The sequence below is a fragment of the Cetorhinus maximus genome, chromosome 19, assembly GCF_964194155.1.
Source record: "Cetorhinus maximus chromosome 19, sCetMax3.hap1.1, whole genome shotgun sequence".
Classification (NCBI taxonomy): domain Eukaryota; kingdom Metazoa; phylum Chordata; class Chondrichthyes; order Lamniformes; family Cetorhinidae; genus Cetorhinus; species Cetorhinus maximus.
In genome coordinates this window covers 15,957,994-15,983,095 of record NC_135897.1, presented here as the reverse complement: position 1 = coordinate 15,983,095, position 25,102 = coordinate 15,957,994, and the positions used below count along the sequence as shown (strand labels likewise).

At 48.1% G+C, this 25,102-nt stretch overlaps 1 protein-coding gene across 1 annotated transcript in view; it reads left to right on the top strand.

The window, feature by feature from the left end:
* LOC144693664 (ephrin type-B receptor 1) overlaps positions 1-25,102 on the top strand; it is a 540,104-nt gene that overhangs the window by 131,982 nt on the left and 383,020 nt on the right. The window contains exon 2 of the mRNA XM_078563531.1: positions 4,095-4,159. Within this exon, the coding sequence (XP_078419657.1) occupies positions 4,095-4,159 (65 nt within the window). The remainder of the gene's footprint in view (positions 1-4,094; positions 4,160-25,102) is intronic.

Genomic DNA, 25,102 nt, shown 5'->3' with positions numbered 1-25,102 from the left:
GTCATGAATGTTGCTGAACATTGTGCAATCATCAGCGAACATCCCCACTTCTGGCCTTATGATGGAAGGAAGGTCATTGATGAAGCGACTAAAGATGGTTGGGCTGAGGACACTACCCTGAGGAACTCCTGCAGTGATGTCCTGGAGCTGAGATGAATGACCTCCAATAGCCACAACCATTTTCCTTTGTGCTAGGTATGACTCCAACCAGCGGATAGTTTTCCCCTGATTCCCGTTGACTCCAGTTTTGCCAGGGCTCCTTGATGCCACACTCGGGCAAATGCTGCCTTAATGTCAAGGGCAGTCACTGTCACCTCACTCTGGAGCTTAGTTCTTTCGGCCATGTTTGAACCAAGCCTGTGATGAGGTCAGGAGCTGAATGGCCCTGGCAGAACCCAAACTGGTGAAGAGGTTATTGCTAAGCAAGTGCTGCTTGATAGCACTGTTGATGACCCCTCCCTTTATTTTACTGGTGATGGAAAGTAGACTGATGGGGCAGTAATCGGCTGGGTTGGATTTATTCTGCTTTTTGTATACCTGGGCAATTTTCCACATAGCCGGGTAGATGCCAGTGTTGTGGCTGTACTGGAACAGCTTGGCTAGGGGCACGGCAAGTTCTGGAGCACAAGTCTTCAGTGCTATTGCTGGAATATTGTCAGGGCCCATAGACTTTGCAGTATCCAGTGCCTTCAGCCATGTGGAGTGAATTGAATTGGCTGGAGACTGTTCACCAGCAGTGCTGAGGCTTTCTCCGGGCAAGTTTCATGCTGGCTGGCTGTTAATTGGTCAGCCAGCAAGAAATCGTGGCCGGGGGTCGATTACAGTTGGGGTCCAATTTCCCGTCCGCTCCCGGCCGGCCGATCGCTCATGCCCAACGAGCAAAAAATTCAGGCCATGGGCAATTTCTATTTTTCAGTAAGGACGTGTGAATTTATAATGGCAAATGCTGACAGCAAGCATGTACAGATATAAGATTTTTAATATTATTAGTAGGTAACTGTATCCATTCTTTGATCCTTTATAAATTAATATTGTGCAGGCATAGGGTCGGATTTGTTCTACAAAGGTGTGTGGCTTGAGTTGGGCAATTTCCCAACTCAGCAGACCCCACCTTGGTTTACAAGACCCTGTACACCCAATTTTTGCTCCGAAGAGGCAGGTGGGATAGAGTCAACTTGCCAACACCTGAAGCCGATCACAGGTCACCATAAGATTGGGAGAGTACCTAGGTAGGCTGGTTAGCAAGCCCTTGGAACAGTGAAAATGGGGCCTGTTTGAACTCAGCACTGAGTTCAAATGATCCTGCTGGGTTCAGCTTTCCCGTCTGTGTGACCCATCCCCATCCCTCTCCCTTTCCCCCTCCCTCTTCCCTCTCCACCACCCACTCCCTCTCCCTTTCCCGCTCCCTCTCCCCTCCCCCCTCCCCTCCAGTCTCCTCCCCTCCCCTCTCCGCCCCCTCCCTTCCCCTCACCGCTCACCCCTCCCCCCTCGCCCCTACCCCTCCCCCCCGCCCCTACCCCTCCCCCCCGCTCACCCTCTCTGCTCACCCTCCCCCTCCTCGCTCCCCCTCCCCCTCCCCGCTCCCCCTCCCCGCTCCCCCTCCCCCTCCCCGCTCCCCCTCCCCCTCCCCGCTCCCCCTCCCCACTCCCCCTCCCCCTCCCCGCTGCCCCTCCCCGCTCCCCCTCCCCCCCGCTCCCCCTCCCCCCTCCCCCTCCCCCTCCCCTCTCACCCTCCCCGCTCAGCCTCCCCCTCCCCGCTCCCCCTCCCCCCTCCCTGCTCCTGCTCCCCATTCCCCCTCCCCTTCCCCCTCCCCTACCCCCTTCCCCCTACCCCCTCCCCCCTCCCCCTCCCCCTCCCCCTCCCCCTCCCCGCACACCCTCCCCCTTCCCCCTCCCCCTCCCCCTCCCCGCTCCCCCTCCCCCTCCCCGTTCCCCCTCCCCGCTCCCCCCCGCGCTCACTCTCCCCCTACCCCACCCCTCTCACCCTCCACCCCACCCCTCTCACCCTCCCCCTACCCTTTCACCCTCCCCTCTCACCCTCCCCCTCACCCTCCCCGCACACCCTCCCCTCCCTTCCCCCTTCCCGCTTCCCCCTCCCCCTCCCCCTCCCCGCTCCCCCCAGCGCTCACTCTCCCCCCACCCCACCCCTCTCACCCTCCCCCTACCCTTTCACCCTCCCCTCTCACCCTCCCCCCACCCCGCTTCCCCCTCCCCGCTCCCCCCTCCCCGCTCCCCCTCCCCCGCTCCCGCTTCCCGCTCCCCCTCCCCGCTCCCCCTCCCTGCACCCACTCCCCCTCCCCGCTCCACCTCCCCGCTTCCCCCCTCCCTCCCGCTCCCCGCACACCCTCACCCTCCCCGCTTCCTCCTCCCCCTCCAGCCTCCCCCTCCCCCTTCCCCCCTCTACCCCTCCCCCCCCCCTCCCCTCCCACTCCCTGCTCCCCCTCCTGCTCCCCGCTCCCCGGTCTCCCCCCTTCCCGCCCCCCACTCCCCCTCCTCCCCCTCCGCGCTCCCCCTCCCGCTCCCCGCTCCCCCTCCCCGCTCCCCCTCCCCGCTCCCCTTCCCCGCTCCCCCTCCCCCTCCCCGCTCCCCCTCCCCGCTCCCCCTCCCCGCTCCCCCTCCCCGCTCCCCCTCCCCGCTCCCCCTCCCCGCTCCCCACTCCCGCTCTCCCTCCCTGCTCCCCCTCCACCCCCTCCCCCCCACTCCCCCTCCCCGCTCCCCCTCCCCGCTCCCCCTCCCCCTCCCCCTCCCCGCTTCCCGCTCCCCCTCCCCGCTCCCCCTCCCCGCTCCCCCCTTCCCCCTCTCCCCATTCCCCGCTTCCCGCTCCCCGCTTCCCGCTTCCCGCTCCCCGTTCCCCGCTCCCCACATCCATCCCACTGCCAGCAAAAATGGGATCAGCCAGAAATAGGGGTGGGACCTCCACATGCGGGTCCTGCCACCATTTTTAAAAGTCTCTGGGGTCAGCCTGACTCCATGATAATCTGGACCAATCAGATTTAAGGCAAAGAAAGAAGGCTGAAGCAAAATGAACTTTATTGGACAGATCAAGAAATCACCCCAGAGAAAGTTCCATTTGGACGTGTATGGGTCATGAGCATAGAATCCAACACTTGCTCATTGATTGTGCTGGGACTGTTGGCTGGTTGATTATCAGGATAACGGAGAAGGGTGGGCATTTTGTAAAACTCTTGTAAAGCAATCTTAAATGTTTTTGGATAGGAACTCTGATAGAAAGACTTGCACATGGGCTGAGGAAAGAACATGCTCGATGGTCCAATTGGCCTTTTCATGTTACATGCTTATATTTTTCATTCATCCCTTCTCTGTCTCTGTACTGTCCCAAAATGTACATTAATATTTTATGATTTTTGATAAATGCCAAGAAAATTCATCAGTTGATTTTCCTAGAGGCTGGTTATCACAAGCTGTCAAGGTGCTGACTTGCCAGAATTTATATTCGGAAGCTAAACATTTGGTGTGGTTACTATTTGTTTAGAATTACAGCATAGAAACAGGCCATTCAGCCCGACAGGTCCATCTCAGTGTTTATGGTCCAAATGAGGCTCCTCCCACCATTTGAATAGTAATGGAAAATTGACCAATCCTGAGAAGTCTGCTTAATAGAACGTGGTGTAGTGACAGCCAAAACTGCAACAGCGATAGATCTCTGAGCTACCTTAGCCCTTTGAAGTGGGGCTCCAATCTGAGAATCCGGGACTGCTGCATTTTCACTCTGTGGGGTCAATTTTAGGCAGCCTCACAGGGTTGAAATGACCCCAAAATGCAGTCACTGGTGATGTGACTGGCACCATTTTTTAATGGGCCTCCAGCCAGGTGTCCAATGTGCCTCCTCTAAATGTTGGGGTCCCATCATGTAACTGTAACTCTGATTGCCACCTTGGGTCAGGAGTGGTCATCACCTGCACAGTTCCATTTCCATGGAAAATGGCAGAGAAGTCACTGGTAACCCAGAATGGGCGATGAATGGAATGGTAATATATATCCATACTCTCTGATTGTCACTGTGGCTAATGCTCTGTCTCATTGAGTTTGAGGGCTCAGTTGCTGATCTATCATTGTTCTTGCTTCTTTCTTCAGAGACCCTGCTGGATACTCGGACAGCCACAGCTGAACTGGGCTGGACAGCATATCCCCCATCAGGGGTAAGAACGTTTCAACTATTTTTTTTTTGCACACAGTTTATTGACAGTCCTCTTCTCAAAATGGTAGCATGAAGAAAGAGAGAAAGAAAAAGAATCAGACATAGACAGCCTCAGGATGCCCCAAAGCACTTAACAACCAATTAATTACTTTGAAGTTTGCAGTCAGCAAAATGCCACAAACAGCAATGAGATAAATGACCAATTAAACTGTTTGGTTGAAGGATAACACTTGAGCAGGACACCAGGGAGTTCTTGCCTGCTCTTCTCCAAAATATTGTCATTGCTGCCATTTCTGTGCAAGTCTATCGATCTCAGCTTTGAAAATTCCAATTGATCTCCAGCATCTGTAATCATTTGAGGGTGAGAATTCAAGATTTCCTTACCCTTTGTCTGAAGAATTGCTTCATAATTTCACTCTTGAACGGTCTAGCTCTATTTTTAAGATTCTGCACCCTTGTTCTAGATTCCCTACCAGAGGAAATAGTTTCTCTGTTTCTACCCTATGTCATTTGTTCCCCTTTTACCCGAGTTGATTTAAATGCCTTGATTAGATAAAACCTCGCGCTCCTGTACTCAAGATAATAGACACCAAATTAATGGCATCTGTGCAAATAATCTCACCCTTATAGCCTTCATTGTGGTGAATCTGCACTGCACACATTCCAATATATCCTTCTTGAGGTAAACGTTCAGAACTGGATAGCTACTCTCTGAGATGAGTGATAATGCCTACACTGCAGAGGAAACAGATGGGGGAGCAGAATATTCACTTTTCTTACATATAAATGGTACAAAGATGCTGTCAAGGAACAGAAAAGATGGAACTACTTAAACTTCTCCAAGCCTATCATTAAATCCTTGCACTTCACTAGTTGTGAAAACAGTAATTATCTACATTCTTCAGTCTAACAACGCACCATGTTTGGAATTCTGACTCACCGCAGCTTTCATGCACCTGGCTAATGCAAAACAAATATTATTCATGTAATTGATGGAGAGGCGATGATATAAAGGACCCTGTCAGTTACATTCAGCTAGCCCCTGCCCCCATCCAAAAAAGATCCACTTTCAGCACAAACAACTTCCAGCATGCAACCCCACGTTTGGACGAGTCACCTGGAAGGTTCCGTTCAGGCATCGTAAGGGCCTTCACAGTGTCTCTGTGAATCACCAATGTTGGATGGTGGCCTTGGCTCAGTGGGTAACACCCCTGCCTTTGAGTCAGAAGGTTGAGTTCAAATCCCACACCAGAGAACTGAGCACAAAATCTTGGCTGAAACTCCAACACAGCACAGACAGAATGCTGCACTGTCGTAGATGCCACCTTTTAGATGAGATGTTAAACCTCTCAGATGGATGAAAGGATCCCATGGGCCTATGAAAAGAAGGGCAGGTGATTCCTCTCTGGTGTCCTGGCCAATATTTCTCTCTCAACCAACATCCCTAAAAGGGGCTATCCAGTTATTAACTCAATGTTGTTTGTAGGAGCTTGCTGTGCACAAATTGGTTGCTGTGTTTCCCACATTTCAATAGAGATGGCACTTCAAAAGTACATTGTTGACTTTATAGAGTTTGAAATGTCCCGAGGTCATGAAAGTTGCTACTTAAATGAAGCTTTTTTAAATCCATTGGTGAATATAGTGATCTTTCACTGAGGCATGAATGTATTGGAGATGAAGGTCTGAAACTACATGAGCAACTCATGGCAGTGTAGAGGAGCCAGAGGAGAAGAGAGAAAGAAGGAAAAAGTGGAGGAATGGGAGAGACAAAGACACAAAGGACCAGCAGTGAAGAGAGAGAAGGCTAAGGAAGTGAGTGTAAACACCAAAGGACAGAAGTAGTGAACACAGTGGGGGTTAAGAGTGACGGAGAGAGGATTAGCGTAGAATAAAAGAGGAGAGAAAGGATTAAAAAACTGATAGGAAGATGAAGGGCAGGAGAGTTTTAGGGCCAAGTTTCTGGATCTTTGGAGGTTAGATAACTGTAGAAATGAGAGTCAAATGAAATAGAAAGAAAGGTGAGCATGTTTTCCTTTGCCTTGCAAGGTGGTTTATGCTTTTCCATGGAGATTGCATTTTTGTGCAGGATCCTGAGATTACTTTATAATGCTATGCGACAGGTGTATGTGACCCTCTGTCCTATTTTCTACACTCGATCAGTATCAACCCCCTCCACTCAAAATGGACCGGCGTTTTATATTGGTAAAAATGGGATCTAAGGCATCTGTGATAACTCACTGAGGCCCGCTGACCATTTGGTGAGGTAGCGCAGGACCTTAGTGTGGACCGTTCCCTGGTATAATTTACTGACTTCATGAGGATCAAAGGAAGATGGATTTTGGATTGCAAGAAAATGATTCACTTTAAATTAACTTGTTGATAATGTGGAAATTAAGCCACATTGGCTAAGTGGATTTGTAGCTGGGATATAGAAACATTAAAAGCACCAATTTACTGTGGTTAGGTATTTCATGAAATTCTAACACATTTGTCACACTTATCAAGCCATTAATAGCGTCAAAGGATTCAGCTGCTTATCACTAGGTCATTCTCCCGGCATCATGTTTGTGTCCTGAAACAGAACACATTATTAAAGTTGCATTTTATTATCATGAGCCAACAGAATAGTGTAGTTTTTAAAAACAGTATCCAAAACACTTCTTCTGCATCAAACTGGCAGGTGGATGTGCGAGTGGTTACATGGTAAGTACTTAATCTTACTGGTGCAACGGGCGATGTGCCAAGGTGAGGAGAAAGTGGGACAAGTTCTCTTTGTTGCCCTATTGTTTGAGAATAAACAGAAAAAAGGAAGTTTGGAGTTTACACAGCACTTTTTGGATCCTCAGGGCTCTCCCCAGTTCCTCACAGATAATCAAATGCTTTATGAAATGTAATCACTGCTGTTTTGTAGACAAACATGACGAGACTGTTTGCATGCAGTAAGGTCCCACTTACAAGGGTGAGGCAAATGATCAAATAATCATTTCTTTTATTGGGGATATATGTTGGGCCTGGACCCCAGGGAAAACTCCACTGCTCTTCTTTGAATTGTACCATGGGATTTTTTTACATCCACCTGAGAGGACAGACAGGCCTTTCATTTAACATCTAAATGGAAAAACAGCACCTCCGACAGTGCAACATTCCTTCAGTACTGCTCTGGAGTGTCAGTCCATCAACTGAGTCAAGCTGACACTCAAATGGTCAAGTCCTGCTTTGCTGTCCTACTGTTTCTTATGCTACTTTTTATAATTCAGTGTTACCTGTTTCTCGACTCTGCAATCTTCTGTAGATAATGACTTAAGCTTAGGGTACAGTTCAACAGCCACTGGCCACCCAAGACCTCCAGCACCTCACTCAAGTGTGACTCTAAACTATGGGACCATCACAACTGATCCTTAGCCTGACCTTAGCTGACCCCTGAACATGTCCTTTACCAATTGGGCTCATTGGATAGTAATTAGCAGCAGGTTTCTTGGCTGATTCCTCCTCTCACTGGGAACTTTTTGTTTTAAACACAGTTTGTTGCTCAGCTCTACTTGTTGCCATTCTACACAGAGCTACAACATTGGTTTCACAGGGTGACATTCCATTATATCCCATTGGATGAATGCGTATGGATTGCCAAAAAGAAAGGGACTATTGGGGGGAAATAATGGAATGCTTGAATTCTAAAGCAATTTGAGATGAATCATTAGATGCCCTCTAACCTCTTCTTTTTTATTCACCCCGTCCCTCTCAGGTGCTTCTTTCATTTGCCAAATTCCTTCAGCATTTATCCCCTCCCCTCCTTTCACATAGCTGAACAAAGTGTAGCAACGTTAACACCAGCATGGAGACAACAGTGAGAGAAATACAGTGCCTGAGAGATCCTCACACAGCCTGTTCAATAACAGTCGAATTAAGGGAGATTTCTCTTGTGCGTAAGAACCTTTGACCCAGCTTTGTAGTGAGCAACCAGTGACGTCAGATAATTGTAGGTTTGTCCTAACCTTGTGAGAAGATGACTCTGGAATCTAAGTCTTTGAAAGGTGATGGGAGGGTGGGAATTAAATTCCTGATGAAGGCTTTCAGGCAGTTGTGAATCTTCTAATGCCTGGATTAACACAGGAAATCCAGCCAAGACATTGAAGGACCATGTCCTTTCATACCGCTCCATAATGTGATTAAGAGCAGTTATTACTTTTGAACACACATGAATTCCTTAGTCCTGAACTATCCACCTCCTTCCATTCAGTGACGGGTGAATTTCAGGTTAGATTCATAAAGTCACAGTCTCCGTGTTACAGACAGGCTCTTTGCAAATAGACTCACAGCAAAGAAGCTGAGATCCTCTTTGGAGCTTTGTTTCCACAGCAAAATTAATGACCATGTGGTAGCTTTTGACCTCCCTGAAGTTCCTGGTTTTGGTGTGTTCTCATTCTGACAGAACCATGTGGGACAAAGCACAGATCTAGTCATACGGACTTGAAATGTTAACTGTGTTCCTCTCGGCAGATGCTGTCAGACCTGCTGAGTTTTTCCAGGTATTTTTATTTTTGTTTTGGATTTCCAGCGTCCGCAGTTTTTTGCTTTTATCTATCATTCTACAGCTCAGTAATGTTTTACTGATGCTAACCAATCTGGTAATGTATTTGCATTGTAATATCATCTTGCTAGTCTCCTGGGAATCAGTAAATGACTGGGAAGCTAAAGTGGTTTACATGCAATTTGAATGGGATGAATATTACTTAAATCAGAGTTATTGGGAACAATTTTAACTCTACCTGCCCAGTTACTCATTCACATTGCAACCACCGGGACCTGTCCATTGCCATTTTTAACCTGCTCTATCGAGCAGGCAGCATGAACACCCCCACAAAGCCAGTGAGGCTCTTCTTTACACGTACATGTTCCATCCTGATAAGGTTCCCCACTCTAGTTCAACAAATTCCTGGCAATTTCCTCAAATATCTTCCTGTCTCCAGCTGCCCCACCCCCACACTCCCGCCATTGGTGCCTGACATACCCATCTTCAGCTCAGTTCGAAAGCCAACAAACTCTTCATCAACCAATTGGATGATTTTTGATTCTCAGTCCAACAGCCTGCCTTTCCCATCTCAAGTATTTTTTATAAATAATAAACAAAATGTGAAAAAAAACACAATTCTTTAAGCCCTAATAATTTTTCTCTTAGGTTACACAAAACCCTGTCCTGGAGACTCATCTTCAGTTAATGGAAACACAGGGCAACCGTGAAGGACTGGTTATTAAATCTCTTCTAGAAACCCCCATTCCCAAGCCTCCCTCTCCCCTCTGTGCTCTATTCTCCAGTCTCCCTCTCCCCTGTGCCCTATTCCCTAGACTCCCTCTCCTCTGTGCTCTATTCCCCAGTCTTCCTCTCTCCCCCTGTGCCCTATTCCCCAGTCTCCCTCTCTCCCCTGTGCTCTGTTCCCCAGTCTCCCTCTCCCCTCTGTGCTCTATTCCCCAGTCTTCCTCTCTCCCCTGTGCTCTATTCCCCAGTCTCCCTCTCTCCCCTGTGCCCTATTCCCCAGTCTCCCTCTCTCCCCTGTGCTCTATTCCCCAGTCTCCCTCTCCCCCCTGTGCTCTATTCCCCAGTCTCCCTCTCCCCCCTGTGCTCTATTCCCCAGTCTCCCTCTCTCCCCTGTGCTCTGTTCCCCAGTCTCCCTCTCTCCCCTGTGCTCTATTCCCCAGTCTTCCTCTCCCCCCTGTGCTCTATTCCCCAGTCTCCCTCTCTCCCCCGTGCCCTATTCCCCAGTCTCCCTCTCCCCCCTGTGCTCTATTCCCCAGTCTCCCTCTCTCCCCTGTGCTCTATTCCCCAGTCTCCCTCTCTCCCCTGTGCTCTATTCCCCAGTCTCCCTCTCCCCCCTGTGCCCTATTCCCCAGTCTCCCTCTCTCCCCTGTGCTCTATTCCCCAGTCTCCCTCTCTCCCCTGTGCTCTATTCCACAGTCTCCCTCTCTTTCCAATCTCTCCCTGTCTGCCTGAGCCCTGATTCCAGTCTACATCTCTCCCCAGGCCCCCATTTCCCATCTGCCTCCGTCCCTCAGATTTTAGAACCCCCACGCCCCTATCAACCGCACCCCCCCATGCCCCCCGCCAACCCTACGAATGCTGAAATTCTCCCAAATATCAGCTTCTGATTCCCAACCCTCCAGTCTCCTCCCACCTGTACTCCGACCTGGTCACGGCCCTCTGCAGTCATGGTCGGGAGGCAACACCGAGCTGGCGGCTTCTTCAGCCGCAGCTGGTGATGTCAGGCTGTGGGGATCAGATGGGTGGTGTGGGCGTAGGAAGAAGATTTTTTGCACGGTGGCATAAAATTTAAAGCCCCGATCTCTCAGGCTGCTGGAGAAGGTGCTTGGAGGAGGAATCCCGAATACTGGTTAACTCCTGAGCATTCCGGGGAGCAGGGAATCCTAGGTCCTGGTGATCTTCAGGAGAAGCAGTGGATATTTTTCCAACTCAGCTCAGTATTGTCTTCACCGATATTTATCCCTCAGTCAACACCTAATGCAAATAATCTTGTCATTGTCACATTGCTGTTTATGGGATCGGAATGCAGAAAAAGAATCTGAGCACTTAGAAGCTGCAATTAACACAATAGATCAAATAATAAAGTTTATTTAGATATCTAGGTGAAGCCACAAGGCTCATAATAAGGGCCATTGACAAGATTGAAAAGAATGAGCGATGATAAGGTTTGATAAGGCTTGGGTTTTTAATGTTTGAAACCTGTGTTTGGTTTAGGCATGCTTGAAGTGTATGTTCACACAGAGCCAGTCAAGGGACAACACCAATCATTAGGCCAGGATAACTATTGAGCAGAGTCAATCATGCATGATTACTCACACAATTAATATTATTGATTTTGTAACAGAATTGACTTGACAGAATTTAAGTTGCAGCCAGAAACTCATCAATAGAGTAATCTTATCAAACACTTGAAAAAAAATTGAACCACAGTTTGAAAATAGGTGATATAAGATAATCCTCATCTTCAAGGCAAGTACCCCAACTAATAATGAACCACTACTTGTCCCAGAATTCCTCATGGTGCGAGACTGATTGATTCTTGTTTGCACCATGAGGGAGACGAGGTCAACCAAATTTCCATTTCATATCATTGCAATCCCAACCTTGCAATAAGAGTCACAAGGACAAGGAATATAATTCAACAAAATCCTGGGACAAGGTCATTCACATCATCCTACCAAATATGGAGTTCACATACTGCTTGGGAAGTACACATCTGAATGGGAGGAGCAAAAGGATCTGGGGTACAGATACTCAAATCACTAATAATAGTGACAAAAGTTACTAATGACATTAAAAAAGCAAACAACACACTGGGGTGCATTTCCAGAGGGGTACAATCGAAAAACAGGCAAGTTATGTTAGAGCTTTGTTTTGCTCACAATTGAAGTATTGTTGGGCTTCATTGAGGCATTGAGTACTAAAGCAAGAAATGTATGTCGAACCTTTATCAAGCTCTGGTTAGGCCACAACTAGAGTATCGCATCCAGTTCTGGTCACCACATTTGAGAAGGATGTGAGGGTCTTTGAGAGGGTGCGGAGGAGATTTACCAGAATGGTTCCAGGGATGGGGGATTTTAGCTACAAGGTTAGGTTGGAGAAGCTGAGGTTGTTCTCCCTGGAGCCAAGGAGATTGAGGAGAGATTTGATAGAGGTGTACAAGCTTATGACAGATTTAGATAAGGTAGACAAAGAAAAGCTGTTTGCATTAGCTGATGGTACAAGAACTGGTGGGAACAGATTGAAGGTTTTGAACAAGAGATACAGGGTCGAATGTGAGGAAGAACTTTCTATACAGCGAATGGTAATGACCTGGAACTCACTGCCCATGAGGGTAGTGGAAGCCGAGACAACGAATGATTTCAAAAGGAATTTGGGGAAATAAACATGCAGAGCTACGGGGATAGAACGGGGAAATGGTACTGACTGGATTGCTCTACAGGGGGCATATACTTGATGGGCTGAATGGCCTCATTCTGTGCTGTAATGACTCTGACTCTGATTGAGTTAACAGTTCTCATCTCCATATTATAGAAATAACATAGAGGCACTGGAAGAGAGCAGAAATGATTTGCCAGAATGATACTAAAATGGAGAGGTTACACCTATCGGGAAAGATTGAAAAGGCTGGGGCACTTTTCTCTGGAAGACAGAAGACTGAGGGCGACCTGATAGAAGTCTTTAAGATTATGAAGGGGTTTGATAGGGTAGTCATAGAGAAGATATTTCCATTTGTTGGGGAGACCAGGAATAGGGCCAGAAGTATAAGATAATCACCACTAAACCCAATAAAAAACTCAGGAGAAATTTCTTTACTCAGACAGGGTTTAGGATGTAGAACTTGCTATCACAAGGATTGGTGGTGGTGGTGCAGATACCACAGGGAGGCTGAGTTGCTGTGGCAACATGCACTCTTCTCCTCCAGCTGCATCCATCTTTGTTGTTCTCAGTGCCCTCGTGAAACTCAAGCCAGTTAGTTCCAAGATGTTCCCACTCCATCTGACCTTCTGCCTACTGAAACTACGTTTACCCTCTAACATTTCTTCCAGCATCTTCTTTACTACATCATTGCTTCATGCTACATGTCCAAAGTATTTCAACTTCTGTCTGCCTATCACTGATAATTTGTCTGCATTGTCAAATCCCACCTGTTATAATAGCCACTTGTTTGTACGTCTGTCAATCCATCCTTCGGAAACACCACAGATCAATAGAACTGATCATTTTCCTCTCTATCTCCTTCATAGTCCACCATAAGTAGTGATAGGAAACACCAATGCTTCAAGAAGCTTAAGCTTAGTTGGTTTCCTGATTTATCATTCCAAAAGTTTGTTAGTGCAGTCATTACTTGCTTGGCTCTTCTGATTCTGCATTGAATTTCTTTACTGTTCATTACTGCTCAGGTAGGTAAAGTCAGTGCTCACTGTCGACTTGAAGTTTTTTCATTATTCGGTACCTCTTTTTTGACTCTCATCATTTGGTCTTTTTAACATTTAAGCTGGAATCTTCTGGCCCTCTTGGCATCGGGCATCATGACGGGCGGGGTGGCGGGGGCGCAATATGGCGAGAAGGCCAAAGATTGGTTTCACGCCAGTGTGAAAGCAAAGTAGAATCATCAGATGGTGTCTGCCAATCCCGCTGGAGGTCGGCGTTAACCCGCTAATAGGATGCAAAGTAAGGCCCGACTAGAATCGTCACCTCACGCCAGATTTACCGTTACACCGCCAGGAAAACATGTCAGCCCAGAACACGTCTGGGCAAGTGTGACGTGCAGAAGTTAGGACTTTACCGTGAGGGCCTTGGTCAGATCGCGGACATCCAAGGAGCAGAAGATGCTGGAGTCCTACAGCTACTGGGCCCAACAGGAACACATGTATCACATGCTGGGTGGATCCTCATGCACATGGCTCCATCGCAAAGCAACTCTCGGAAGATGGGAGGTCTCCAGTGATGTCTCAGGTCTGCTGTGGAACATCATGGTCTTGTCCATGGGTTGCTATGGATGATCGGCGAGCGGGGGGAGAGGACGGCCCAGCTGTGAGTGGGAGAGGAAGGTGTAGCAGCAGCGGGGGTTGCCGTGGGAGAAGATGGTCTAAGGTCTAGGTTTGACTGGGAGAGAAAGGTGTATCATGGGGGTGGGCGAGGGTGAGGTTGGGAGTGAGGGAATGAAGGGGTGAGGTTGGGGGTTGGTGGACGAAGGTGTTGGTGGGGTGAGGTTGGGAGGGGGAAGAGGATGTAATGGGGGAGAACGCAGCAAGTGGGGAGATAGGTGTAAGGGGGGAATGAAAGCATAAAGGAAGGAGTTCGGAGGGGGAAAGGATTTCAGGGGAAGAAGCAGTCCGGCAGGGAGGCAGGAGTTCAGAGGACGGTAGGAGTAAGGGTAGAGGTCAGAGTAAGGGTGGAGGAGGGAGTAAGGGGGGCGAGGATGACCAGGTGAACATGCAAGGGAGGGGTCTGTGGTGTCAATGACTGCCTCCTGGGGACCGAACTAAGGGTGGGCGAGATAGGAGGGAATGGTGAGTGTGAGTCGTGAGAGGGGGCAGAGGGAGTCGGTAGGGTGGGAGAGTGAGGGTGCGACAGTAGCAGTAGAAGGGATGGCGAGGGTGGTTGGTGGGGACTTGGAGGTAGACATGAGCCCTGGAGTGGGAAGGAGGAGGTTGGGGAGGTCAACATGGATGGGGGTGGGATTCTCAGGAAGATAGGGAATGAGTATGTTCACCTCGACGTCCTGGAAAGAAAAGGGTTCAGGTTGATAGGTGATGGTGGGGAGGTGAAAGGTCAAGGTCAACAGTGAGGATGGAAATGACATGGGTGACTGAGTCAGGGGAAAGGATGGGCAAGCAGAGCAGAAACATGACGTCTACCATTTTTCTCAAATCGAAAGTGAGCGGAGCCTCTTGTTGGACGGGAACAGGTGCTGCAGGGAGTGTGATCAATGGGTGGGTGGAGATACAGGTCAGTTCAGACGGACACTGAAAGAGAATCCCAGTAGGCAGCATCGAGAATGCTCAGGACAGTGAGATGAGTGTGATGGATGAACACTCCGTGTGTGTGGGAGAGGCTTGCACGAGGCTCTGAAAGGCCCCGTCTCACACACACACTTCCCCCTCCAGAATCACGTGGTCCGGCTGCATACAGCTAAACTTCTAGTGGGGGGAATACCGGGGAGGACTTGCAAAGCCTGTAAGTGAAGCTGAAAGACACCATTACACACCATTATTCAGTGAAAGTGAATATATTTTCCAATTATAGCGTGATAATGTGTTCATCCATGCAACCACTTGTGATCAGAGTTTTTTAACTTTTCTAGGCCTGCCGCTTCTTCTAGGTGCTGCCCTGACATCCCCAGCAGGGGTGGAGACAGCCTGTGCAATGGTTGGCCCTGTTGTCTCTGATGACTTTTGCACGTGTCCTCTGGAGAGCCAAGGCCTTTGTCCTCCTGTGGTCCAGCTGCTCCCTCTGCAGTGCCAGAGGACGAGGTTGAGGGGTTCACAGGCAAAGGGAACTCGGAGGGATGGAAAGCCTCTGAGATTCCTGAGTGGATTTCCCAGGGGTGTCCAGCTGCCAATGTTCCTCCCTTCAGGTGCTGGAGGGCTCTGGCCTGATTCCTTGAGGGGAAGGAACACCTGGAGGGATGTCGAGGTGCCCTGTTTCCCTCTCGCGTTGCCACGGCAGGAATTCACCCATGGCTCCTGTGATGGATTGCGGGTCTGCATGCATCTCTGTGTTCTGCTGGACCAGGGTCTCCGTGGCATCCGCCATCCTCCCCATGGAGACCTCCATACACACATGTGGGCACCACTTCATCAGAGAGCAGGCAGACGCACTCCTCCGACTCGTGTACTACTCTGTCGAGGGCTTCAAACAGCTCTGCGAGATGTTCCTCTGCCTTCTGCTGACTCTCCACAATGAGTTGGAAGGCTGAATTCAGAGGCTTGTCATCTGACTCAGACCTCACTGATGCCTCTTCCCCAGCAGTCCTCCAAGTGCCGGGCAGCTCGGCTGAACCTGCCTCCTCCTGCTGTGGACACATGTCCACACGGTGACTGCCAGATTGTGAACCCCAGCCTGCTCTAGATCTAGGTCCCACCGAGCTGTGTGTCTCTGCACTGGTGGAGGGTGTGGGTAAGCGCTGTGATGGGTCTTCCAGGCTACTTATTTCCAGCTCTTCAATAGAGGAGGCATCCACTTGGCTGGAGGTGAGGATGTGGATGGAGCTGAGGGATTGTCTGGCTGAGGGTGTCAGTCGCTTGGCAGAGCTCCCTGTGAACCAAAGTAGAGATAATTAGTACATGGCAGCAGAGTCAAAAGCAGGAGAGAGAGCACTCACAGCTGCGTTGACAGAGGGATGATGTGGTGCAGGATCCTCATGAGGGTGTTCACCGCTGACCTCACCATCACCGCAGGCACGGTCCACGTCCTCACCAGTCAGTGTGATGGTTCACTCCTCAAAGTGAGTGAGGGGCCTAATGTGGGCCACTCCACCCCGGGTCTGGGACCTCTCCCTGCTGATGTGAGCCAGCTTCTCCTGCATGAAAACAGATGGAGAGAGTGTGAGCAGGAGACATGGCACTGTGCGGAATGCTTGTGTGGTGAGTGGAGCCATGGACGGGATGAGGATGTGAGCTCGAGAGGATCTGATCCTGATGGAGATGTGAGGGTGTGTGTGAGAGTTAGTGGTGTTGTCCCTCGAGGTGTGAGATCCCTGTGGATGTGTGAAGTGTTTGTGAGTGTGTGAGTTGAGTGTGATGAGGTGGTTGATTTACTCTGGCGGAACAGAGGAGACCATTCATCCTCTTCCTGCGCTGAATGCTGACCTCCTCTGTGCTCTGGTGGTGCTGACCACCGCTGCCACCCCCTCCCAGGCCGATTGGTGACTCTGGACCTCCTGCAGCCAGCGAGGGGGTAGAGCACATTGTGGTGGCCTTCCACTGTATCCAGCAGGCACCCCAGGGAGGTGTCACTAAATTTGGGTGCTGCCGTCTTCTTTGCTTTCGGGTCCATCTGACACCTGGAGCAGTCCTGGTCTGAACACATGAAGTAGGCTGTGCTCTAATGCGTTTTAAACATGGCGCCCAGAGTGAGGAAGTGCTGAGGTTACAGCGTGGAGGGAAATCCGACCCCACAGAGCAGTGGTCCAGTGTGTTCCCCATGAATGACATGGCGCGAAAAGCCGCCATTGTGGCCAGCAGGTAAAACGTCCTTTTTCCGGCCCACTATGGCATTTTGTGCAAATCTGAGATGATTCCGCACTTAGTTTCAGGCTTCTGTTTTTTTTCCTGCATTGTTTACTTTGTTCACAATTCCTTCCAGCTCTTTCGGGCTTTCAGCAATTAAGACTGTCATCATTGCCTTAAATGTGTTATCCTACACCCTCCTACATTTATTGTTCCAACATGATCATCCAATGCCTCCTGTATGATATTTCCTGCATACAAACTAAAAAGATAAGGGGAAAAGAATGCACCTCTGATGATTCACAAGTGATTAGGAAAGATTCATTTAAAGGGAAGCTAGATAAGCACATAAGAGAGGGAGGAATTGAAGGATATGTTGGTGGGATTAGAGGAAGACTAGTGGGAAGAAGCTTGTGTGGAGCATTAGCACTGGCATGTTGGTCCAAATAGTCTGTTTTGGTGCTGTTCATATCTGCCAAACTCTCCCAAAGAGTTATCGACCAATAACCATTCCCTTTCCCAATGCCTTCTAACATTTTTCTTTTCAAATCCACTTCACTTTTGAAAGCTGTCATAGCTTGTACTCGAGCATTTCATATCCTAACAATCACCTTCATTGAATCAATTCTCCTTTCATTCCTCTTTATTCTCCTGGGACAATCTTCAATTGATAACCTCTAATTACTGACTCACTGATCAGTTGAGTGGTTCCTCCCGATTTACCTTATCAAAGCATTTCATTATCTGGAACAGTTATATCAGATTTCCTCTTAAACTTCTCTTTCCAACAAGACAAACTCTCTTTAGTCTCTGCAATCATGCAGCACAGGAGGAGGCCATTCAGCCCATCATACCTGTAATGGAATAAAGCCTCTCATCCCTGGTTTTATCTTAATGAAACTCTTCTTCCCCAGATGGATTTGCCATCCTTCCTAATTTAAGGCAATACAATCTATTGCAATGGTCCATAGAGGTTTGACAGTGGCTCTATACTCTACAGCCCTACATATAAAAACATGCACCTCAGACTTTTATTTTTTTTTACCAATTTGTCCTCCCATTTTAACAGGTTTATGTATCTGAAACCCTAAGCCCATCCCTTTCGCCACTCCATTTGAAATATTACCATCCCATGTACATTTTCTTTACTTCATTTCAAATTGCATCACCCCACATCCTGTTCATTGAATCTCATCTACCCAACTGACAAACCTATCTTCTAAGTCAGCTCCAATCCTCTTGCCAGGTAATCATGCTCTCTATTTTTATTTTTGATACTTTACCCTCTGTGCTGAACTTCAGATTTTTTATACATTGAGAGGAGCAATGGTTCCAAAACTGACTCTGGGGGACTCCATTGCTTATCACTCTCCGTTTATCATGACTCTGTCTCGAGTCCTTTAGTCGACTTCTTATCCTGGCTGACACACTTACTATCACATGTCTTAATTTTTATCAACCAGCTTACAATGCTGAAACTCAATGCACCGAACATCCACAGCATTTCCTTCATCAACACACTTCATTATTTCAAAACAACCCTATTAAACTCAGCAGACATGACTAGCCTTTTATAATTCTCTGTCAGTTATCTTTCTATGTCATTTTGAGCATCAAAGTTATCCTTTTTTACAGCCTTTAGAAGCCTAACCACTTGGCAATTGGTTGCTAATAGTGAAGTGTTAGCCATATCGCAGTAGAAATACTCAACTCTTGAGTTACAGACTTGAGTGCATAATCTGGGCTTCTCACTTCATTGGAGCACTGAGGAAGTTCTGCATTGTCAATGGTGCCATTGTTATGGTGAGAGTTTAAATCAAGTCCCCATCTGCTTTTTCAGGTGGATGCAAATACTCCTATGGAAATATTTTTTTAAAAACACCAAGTTCTCCTGGCAAGCACTTATCCCACAGGCAATATCAGTGTAGCTAATTACCTGGACATTGATCTCATTGCTGTTTGTGGGAGCTTGCTGTGCACAAAATAGCTGTTGCATTTGCCTACATTACAGCAATGACTGTTTTTCAAAAAGATACTCCATTTGCTGTAAGATGCTTTTGGACATCCTGAGGCTGGGAAGGTTGCTTTATCTTTCAATTACGTTCTCTTTTCCCTGGTTTATCCTTTCTCCTTTATTGAAGAGAGATGTAACATTGGCGATTCTCTGGTCATCTGGCACACCTTGTAAATGCAAAGATGTTTGAAAGATTGTTGTTTGAGCCTTTGCTAATTCCTCTCTGAATCCCCCTCAGCACTCTGCTTTCTGTATGTTGAGTTCTGTTGCAATATGCCTTTAAGGGATAGCAGCATGGGAGGTTTAAGGGAAGTGTGTCATGTGATCCAGCCTCAGTTCCATTAACCGCTCTGTAGCTCTGATGTCCTCGAGCTTTCCGTCCACATGTGCCAAAATTGATAAGTGAATCCACAGCGGTTGTTGCCTTTATATTGTTATTAACACACACGATAAATTCTGCCAATTTTTAACAACTATTTTTCCATCCTGTCTCTTTCCTCCAGCAACTTTTTTTTGCACTGTTTGTTCCTAATAGTAATATTGAGGCAAACCACACATCTAATACCTCTATCATCCCTTCATCCGCCACCAAAAGATTCCCTTTTTCATCTGTACCCTTTTATTTTTTAAAACTTTATATGGTTTATAAAATCCATTAATACTTCCTTTGATTATTTGCATCTTTCTTTGTATCCTCTCAGCCTTTCTAAACACTTCCTGTCTGTATTTTCAGCTGGATTATCCCTTATGTTATAAGCACTCGATTTGCGATCTCTTTATTTATCATGTCTCGTTTGAATGAATTTCTGTACTCATCCAAGGAGCTACAGCTTTTGCTGCATCATATTTCCATCATACCTGCCTGTGCCTAGTCTGTACATTATGAATACTTTCCTCTGTTTGTCATGTCATCTCTGATAATTTTCCAGATTCTCCAGATCACTTCCTTCTCATCTCATTAAAATTGGCTGTTTTCCAACCAAGTACTTTATTCTATGATTGTTTCCTCTCCCTTTGAATTTTGATATTAAAAGAAATTATGTTCTGGCCACAATTCCCTTGATGCTCCCCTACCTATTTGTTTCCTACCTGCCTCAGTAATGTCCTGGAACTAGGTCCAGCACTGTGTTCTTGTTGGAATACAAACTGATTAACATTAAGCACATTGGAGCGGAAGAGAAGGTTAGAGTGCTGGATTGAAACATAAGATCCTGAGGGGTTTTGACAGGGTGGATGTGAAAAGGATGTTTCCCCTTGTGAGAGAATCTAGAACTAGGGGTCACTGTTTAAAAATAAGGGGTCACCCGTTTAAGAGAGAGATTAGGAGAATTTTTTTCTCTCTGAGGGTCGTGAGTCTTTGAAACTTTGTTCCTTAAAAGACAGCGGAAGCAGAATCTTTGAATACTTTTTAGGCAGAGGTAGATAGATTCTTGATAAGCAAGGGGATGAAAGATAATCAGGGGTAGGTGAGAATGTAGAGTTGAGCTTAAAGTCAGATCAGCTATGATCCTATTGAATGGCGGAGCAGACTCGAGGGGCTGAGTGGCCTACTCCTGCTCCTAATTCATATGTTTATATGATTTGTAGGGGGAAACAACGATACACAGAGACAAGCAGAATGGAAAATTCTTGAGTTTTCCCTGCAACTTGTGGGGCTTGTTAATAATCAATGCACCGAGCAAACCCAAGGGGGTCCAGTTCACTAACTTTGAAGAAGAAAAGTATTGAGGTTGTGGGCAGCCCTGCTCCTAAAATGTGCAGGCTCTACCTGTAATTAAAACTCTCCTAACATTCTTATGCAAAAAGGACTTCTTGCTTCTCGACTGAAAGAGATGAAAAGAAAATTTCAGCTTATTCATTTAAATTATTGGTATTACTGTGGTGTGTGTTTGTTTATATTCAATGCCAACCGCAAAAGCATTAGCCGTTGAGTGGACGTACTGGTCTGGTCCAACAATCACACCAGCCGCTGAATTTAACCATCTGCTTGCGTTTTGCCTGCATTGACGCTGGCCGGGGTTTTCCGCGCCTGTTCGCGGCAGGCGTCATGATGGGCAGGAGCAAAAAGTATCGCGAGAAAGCGAAAAATTGGTTTTACTGCATCGTAAAAGCAGTTTGCGACTGTGCGCTCCAGGCGTCAATGGCAGGCCGTCGGACATCGGGAACACCAGTTCAATATACTTGCTTCGCATTATGAGGAGTCCTCGCTGGAATCATCCCCCCACCCTGGATCACCTGGGTACATCGGCATGCAGTTAGGACAATGTGTTTCACAACAGGATATATGTGACTTGCGCCTGGAGACCTACACCTCGCTCCGGTTAGTTCGCCTGCATTGCTTCACAGGCAGCACCACATCACTTTCATGGGGTTGTCGCAGGCACAGAGCAGCAGTAAAGCGGGGTGGTTTCCCATGGGCTGCAGGGCTAAGGCTGTATTGGGGAAGTGGGGGCAATTGCACATCGGCGTGTCACCAAGGGCACACGTCATTGCTAATAAAGAGCAGACTTTGGCTTCAGTACATCCTCACTTCTATCCCATTGCTCCCCTCAGCATTGTCTAAAGCAACCACGTGCAGTTCCAGAGCATGCTCAAAGCCTGTATTGGCCGCCAGGAAACACCATTTGTAATTAGCATCAGTGACCTCGGTGAGTGCTCAGGAACGGCGATGCTGCATTCCTAGTTTGTAACAAGAGCCATGTCCCCGCAAGACACACAGCCACAGGGAGAGATGCTCAAGGTTGGAGGTTTGAGCGCCAGGACAATAATGTGGCTGAGAGGGTCCAAGCTTCATCACCTTGAGGTGGCAAGGTGCCCCCACTGATTGGTGAGCTTAGCAGACGTACACCCTGAAAGTCAAAAACGTGGTTGGCTGACAGCAGCGCACACGAGCTCTTAGTATGGGCTCATACCATGAAATCCACAGCAGAGGTGGAGGCAGCCTGCTGACTGCCATGCCCTGTTGTCCATGATGACCTTGGCAAGTGTCCTCTGGAGGGCTGAGACCTGGAAGGGCCCGGCCTGATTTGGGTGTCCTGCTGTGGGGCAGTGGCACCCTCCTCAGCCTGCGGAGCTGGTGGTAATGGAGTCATAGGGAGAGATGTTTGGGATCGACTGGAGAGTCCTGGAGTCACCTGCATGGATGACCGTGGGGCGTGCAGCTGCTGGTCCTCCTCCCTATGGGTGCCTGAGGGCCCCTGGCTGACTCCTTGAGAAGGAGCAGCTGGAGTGAGACCTAGGTGTCCCGCCCCCATCTCAAGTAGCCACTGGTGGATGCCATCAAAGGCTACAGCAATGGAGTGCAGCTCTGCAGCAGTGCAGGACCGATGTCCCGGACCAAGGTCTCCACTGCAGCTGCCAATTTGCCAGTTTTGACCTCAGTGCGTTGGCATGCCGGCGCTATCACCTCAGACTGAAGGTGGACAGACTCCTCCGTCATGCCTCGCAATCTGAGGAATGCAGCTGACATCCCTTCCTGATATTCTCTTGACTGTCACTTTAGCTCCGGCAACTGATTTAGGGCCGAGTCCTGAGGCTCGTCACCTCTCTCGGACTCAGCAGAACCTGAGCCTCCAGCAGTCATCTGAGTGCTGGTGACCTTGGCTGTCCCTGCCGCTGCCTGCTACGAAACAGATTGTGTGCCTGCTCATGACCCCAAGTCTGCTCTAGATCTAGGTCCCACTAAGGTGTGTGCCTCTGCACTGGTGGAAGGTGTGGGTGAGCGCTGTGATGGGTCTCCTATGGTGCTCTCCTCTGGCTCCTCACCTGAGGTGTCCTAGTGTTTGAGGCCCTGGCTTGTGGATGCCCTCGGGCGCTTTCCAGAGGTGTTTCTGAAAGAAAGGAGAGATAATTAGTGCATGACAGGCAACTCTAAAACAGAACAAAGCACTCACAGTATTGTTTTCTGATGGATGAGCTGATGAAGGACCCTCACTTGTGTGTGTGACGCCAACCTCACCATTGCTGCAGGCAAGACCCACATCCTTTCTGGCCAGCGCGATGGCTCGATTCTCAAACTCTGTGTGGACCTTGATGTTGGGCACTTCACCCCCAGTCTGGGACCTCTCCATTTTATTGTGCCCTGCATAAAGACAGACAGAGAGAATGTGAGCAAGATACATGCCAGGGCAGATAATAAGGATGCCTGGCATGTGTGGGTGGTGAGGGCAGCCATGGACGGGATGATGACACAATCTCTAGAGTAGATGAGCCCAGATGAAGATGTGAGGGTGTGTGAGAGAGTGAGTGCTGATGCCCCTTGAACTGGCAGTGAGTGAGATGCCAGTGAATGTGTGATGGACTTGTGAGTGTGTGAGTTGAAAATGATGAGATGGTCGACTTACTCTGATTGAACGGATGAGATCATTCACCCTCTTCCTGCACTGAGAAGCTGACCTCTTCTGGACCGCGTTGGCACTGACCACTGCTGCCAATGCCTTCCAAATCAGATTGGTCACCTTACTGGACCCCCTGCAGCCAGAGTGGGGTGAGAGGACATGGCGGTGGATTTCGACTGCGTCCGGTAGGCGCTCCAGTGAGGCATCACCGAAATTGGGACTACTGTCTTCTTGGGTTTCAGAGCCATGTCTTCAGTGGAGCAGTCCTGGGCTGCTGACATTGAGATGGCTGTGCAAAGCTGTACTTTAAATATGGCGCCTGGAGTGAGGGAGAGCTGATTTGATGTGGGGTGGGCGAATCAGAGGCCGCCCACCAGTGACCTGGAGTGTTTCCTGTGTGTGCATAATTAATGAAGTGGGCAGTGGACAACATGGTGCGAAAACCTGTCATTGCAGCCAGCGGGTAGAACGCCATTTTTCATACCCACTCCCGCACTTAGTGCAATGAGGGGAAAATCCCGCCCACTGTCTCGTCTTCTAATATATGGAAGAAAATATTAACTAATTGGCAAGCTAAGCACCCAGATATTTTTGAAGTTGTAGCACTCTGGTTATGTTTATTTAGCATTGGCAAACACAGTTGGATCCTACCTGCATTGTGAAGATGCCAAACCATTCTGGTTGCTTTCATATCTTAAAAAAAAATCTGATCTCTCCATTCTCCAGCTCACGAAATAACTCAACAGTTTTGAATATTCACTTTGATGAATCCAGGCTTGACAGCTGAGAGAAAGCATTCTGTTTGATCAGCCGCACTTTGGGAACCTACTCTTTGTTTGTTGTATAACTGTGAGGTTGATTAAACCCTTAGGCAAAGGTCCCATTAGGGCTTTCCCAATCCCAGGATCTAGCCATATTAAATTGTTGTCACACAAACTAGTACATATCCTTTCTATTGTCTCCAATGTTTATCATATTAATTAGTGTTCACATAGTTGCAACCTGTCTGGGCTTTAAGTCATAGCTGTCAGCAATGTAGAATACAGGCAGTTCCAATCTGACATCTAGCGACAGCACCATGTTTATCTAATTGTGATTACAACAGAGATTGGAATCAGAGTAAGGCTTTTCCTGCTCTGCTTTGCAGCACACCAATTTCATCTCTGAAGGGAAAAAAAAAACATAAGTTATGCTAAACTTGTATAGAGCCTTGGTTAGACCACACATAGAGTGCTATTCAGAGTTCTGCTCTCCATAGTATAAAAAAGATGTAGAGGCACTGGGGAGGTGCAAAAGAGAGTTACAAGGAGGTCATCAGAACTGAGTGTGTAAAACTGTCAACAGAGGTGAAAAGTGGCTGGGGTCCTTTTCTCTAAAAAAGAGAAGGCTGAGGGGTGACCTGATAGAGAGCTTTAATATTATGAAAGGGTTAGATGGGCTAGATGAAGAGGTGCTGTGTTCCCACCTACGAGGGCAGGAGAGGTGGGGATGGAGGTTCTTTATTCTTTCTTGGGATGTGGGCGTCACTGACAAAGCCAGCATTTGTTGCCCATCCCTAATCACCTATGAACTGAGTGTCAGAGGCTATTTAAGAGTCAACGGAGTTGCATGTAGGTCAGGCCAAGAAGGAAATTAAGGTGGGAAGAGGTTCATGTGCAGATTTCCTTCCCTAGAGGGTCTATAGCTTTTCAATTCCAGGTTTTATTAACTGAATTTAAATTCCATCAGTTGCCGTGGTAGGATTTGAACCCATGTCCCAGGCCTCTTGATTTTATCCAGTGATATTACCATTATGCCACCGTCTGTCATGAATAAACTTAGTTGGGAATTTGGGAGAGACCTTTTACCCAGAAAGTGTTGAGAATGTGGAACGTGCTGTCAC